The sequence below is a fragment of the Eubalaena glacialis genome, chromosome 3 (genome assembly GCF_028564815.1).
Source record: "Eubalaena glacialis isolate mEubGla1 chromosome 3, mEubGla1.1.hap2.+ XY, whole genome shotgun sequence".
NCBI classification, from domain to species: domain Eukaryota; kingdom Metazoa; phylum Chordata; class Mammalia; order Artiodactyla; family Balaenidae; genus Eubalaena; species Eubalaena glacialis.
Genome location: NC_083718.1, coordinates 41,476,533 through 41,479,675, shown reverse-complemented (window position 1 = coordinate 41,479,675; position 3,143 = coordinate 41,476,533). Strand labels below are relative to the sequence as shown.

Sequence of the window (3,143 nt, the reverse complement as noted above, 5' to 3'; positions counted from 1 at the left end):
TTTTTTATTTCAAAATGCAAAATGGTGGTCACTGTAATAATAATAATAATAATAACAATAACAATAATAATATAAAAAGCATTTCTCCTCCGTTCACCCTAGTGCAAAATGCTGGATGCAGTCAGATAGCTGGAAGGTTTTGGACATGTCACCCTGCAGTGCTGCACAGCAGCAAAACTCAATCCCAAACGCCTTTTGGTGGGTCCACGTGGTAGTTCAGTTCTAAAGTCAGTAGCTTCTCAGAAGCCCAAACAGCACAAGACGCCCACTCGAGCCTGACCCTCGCGCTCTGCCTCACTCTCCTCTCTCTGTGTGTCTCTCTCCCCATCCCTCCGCCGGCCCCCAGGGTTCCTACGAGGCGTGCAGCCGGTTGGTCTGGGCCCGGCAGCCCTGGACGACCTCCAGCTGCTTGCTTTTCTCCAGCAGGGCCCGCTCCCGGAGGGCCTTTCGCTCCCGGGCGGCCTGTAGCTCGGCCACCGCTGCCTCCCGCTCCCGCAGGCGGCCGGCGGCCGTGAAGGGGCTGCACAAGGTCTCCATCAGGCCGAGCACGGCGCCGAAGAGCGCCAGCACGCCGCCCAGCACGTACAGCCTCACCAGCTTCCGGCTGGGCTTCTGCGCCATCAGCTCCTTGGCCAGAGGAATCAGCTCCTGGACCGTTTCCATCTCGGCTCCGGGCTCTCGGGGTGGGAGTGATCTGCGGGAGAAGCGGAGCAGAAAAGGGGGCTTTTAGCCACCGAAAGACGTTTGCATCTTCCCGAGCAGCCCTCCCTCACTCGGCTCTCTCGGGGTAGGCCTGCAGAGAGGGGAACCCACCCGGGACCCCGCGCCCCGCCGCGCTCTTCCCCGCCGGGCTCACCTAGGGGCGTCGAGCGAGCAGCAGGCAGCGCAAGCCGTGTCGGCGATCGCGGTGTGCGTGGGTTCCGCGGCTCTGCGTTCTCCTTCTCCTTCTCCGCCTCCTCCTCCTCCTCCCCTTCCTCGGTAGCCGCGGGTCTTCCGGATGGAGATTCCGCAACTGACACCTGGTCAGCACCCCGGGGCCACTTATATGTTTTTCTCCGAGCCCCGCCTCCTGGGCTCCTTGGGCTGGGGCCCGTGCTGCACCGGCCAGAGAGTGGAGGGGGCGGGAAGAGGAGGGAGGGGAGGAGCGGGGCAAGGACCTTGGGGGAGTCAGCCACGAGCTGTGCATGTCGCCCCGGCCGTGTGAGCCCGGGGTGCGGGGGAGGGCGGGCCTGGATGTACAAGGGTGAGCACCCAGAGCCCAGGGAGGTATCCACGTCCATTTCTGACCTCTTTCTTAATCGTGTGGGTGGGTCACAGCTTCCCTCGTCCGGGGCAGTCTGGAAGGACCCCTTATAAGGACACCTGGGGTTCTACCTAACTGAAAAATTAGTTTTTATTCAGGAGGTTTGTCATCTTCCCACACGTGTAGGGATCCGAGGTAGAAGGCAAGGGGGAGGGATCCGGGTGATGATCAGAACGGGTCTCCAGGCTCTGCATAATGCAGTTTGTGCTTATACTGTTTATTTCTGGTCTGACTGGTTTTATTCATAGGTGCTTGCATTTCTAGGGTCACTTGATAGATAACTATTCATTGAGGGTGCCCTTTATGCACAGATGAGGGCGTGTGTGTGTGTGTGTGTGTGTGTGTGTGATGTCAGTCTCTGTGCCTGTAGGTGTTTGTATCTGTACTTTTGTGTATCAGGGAACTGCCATTAAATCCAAATTGTCCCCACTCCCACTTGAGAAGTGAAGTTGGGGGCTAGGGAGAGGTGAATATGGAAGGGGGGCCGTTGGTAAAAGTTTGTCTGCTGGTCTGAACTGCAAATATTTCATACTTTCCTCAATAATTATATGCCACTTCCCTGAATCTGGGGGGCAACGCCACCGTACCAGCTCCACTTAGCATAGAAACAGTTTAGGGGCAGAAGAGTGAGAGTAGGCAGCTTGGGTAAGAAGCTAAAGAGTAGAGAGTACTCTAGGAAGCATGAGGAGGGTAGGGTTGATTTCAACTAGGATTAAACTTCATCACCGTTGCGGCGGGCGTTCTGGTTTAGCTTTGGTTATCCATACACCAGAGTTAGTTAGCAAGTAGGGGAAAGGAGAGACATTGGGCTAAAAGCGCTTCAAGCAGACAAAGGGAGAGGGCAAAGAGAGGAGGGGGAAATTGGACTGGCCAGAAAATTGCAAAAGTCAGTGATGCAATCTTGCAACAGCAAAGTTAGTCAGGCTGAGCCTTGCGGGGAGGGACCAGGAAACGGCTGTTGCAGGGCTCACGTATTTGGGTCGTTGGAAATTTTCACAGTAATCTTTCTTTGGGGTCTGAGGCAATTTCCTAGACAATTAAGTTTAAAAAGGCAACAATTACATCTACGCTTCACCTTGGCTATTAGTAGTTCAGTTAGTAGGATTTGTGTGTGCAGATTGGGCAAGGATACCTAACAAGCTTATTTGAAATTCTACATTTTAATATGTACACAAGCAGTCAAGGTGACAAAGGGCCAAATAGGGATGATTCCTGGAGGCTTGTGTCCCCTGCTTATTATTCTTTTCACCTCGTGAGGCAGGAAAATTCTGTAACAAGGGGGGATGAATATCAGTCTTGGCATTTTCTTCGAATCTTCCTTATAATTTTGGAGAAGCCTCTAATAACCGGCGGAAATGATCTGTGAGCTTTCCCAAGATCTGTGTGAGTTTCAAATACTACGGCTTCTGAATGAGCGTATGCTGTACACCTTAATACCAGGGCTTTCACGTGGTTTCTGCTCTGAAGGTGAGTCAGCTTTGGACCCCAAACTCCGAAATGGACTGTTCAGTGAGCATTCTAGTATTTCTGTAACTCAAAGACGCAAACTGCACGTCTCCCGACGTCAGCAGACTGTAATTTATCTGGGGTTCCCCTTTCTTGTGATTTGCTGTGGTACAGCACGTCACCGTCTCAGATGGGTTCCCCTCTTTCCCTCTCTGATAATCCAACCTTGACCACCGCCCCCAGGCCCTACCAGCTTGCTGGCCAGGGCTGGGCAGAGAGGGTGGCCAGTGCCATGGATTGGGGTCACTGGTGGATTTGGTGTTCCTTGTTTAGGTGGTAGCTGGAGCTGAGTGTGAGATGGTGGGAATAGAAGGCTGAGGAATCCAGGGTCACC

At 53.6% G+C, this 3,143-nt stretch overlaps 1 protein-coding gene across 1 annotated transcript; it reads right to left on the bottom strand.

Moving 5' to 3' along the window:
* On the bottom strand, nucleotides 1–1,041 carry G0S2 (G0/G1 switch 2). Its single transcript, XM_061185541.1, has 2 exons — nucleotides 857–1,041; nucleotides 1–694 (listed from the first exon to the last, which is right to left on the bottom strand). Exon 2 carries the CDS (start codon nucleotides 661–663, stop codon nucleotides 352–354), a length of 312 nt encoding a protein of 103 aa, XP_061041524.1. The 5' UTR covers nucleotides 664–694; nucleotides 857–1,041; the 3' UTR covers nucleotides 1–351.
* Between the last annotated feature and the right edge of the window lie 2,102 nt (nucleotides 1,042–3,143).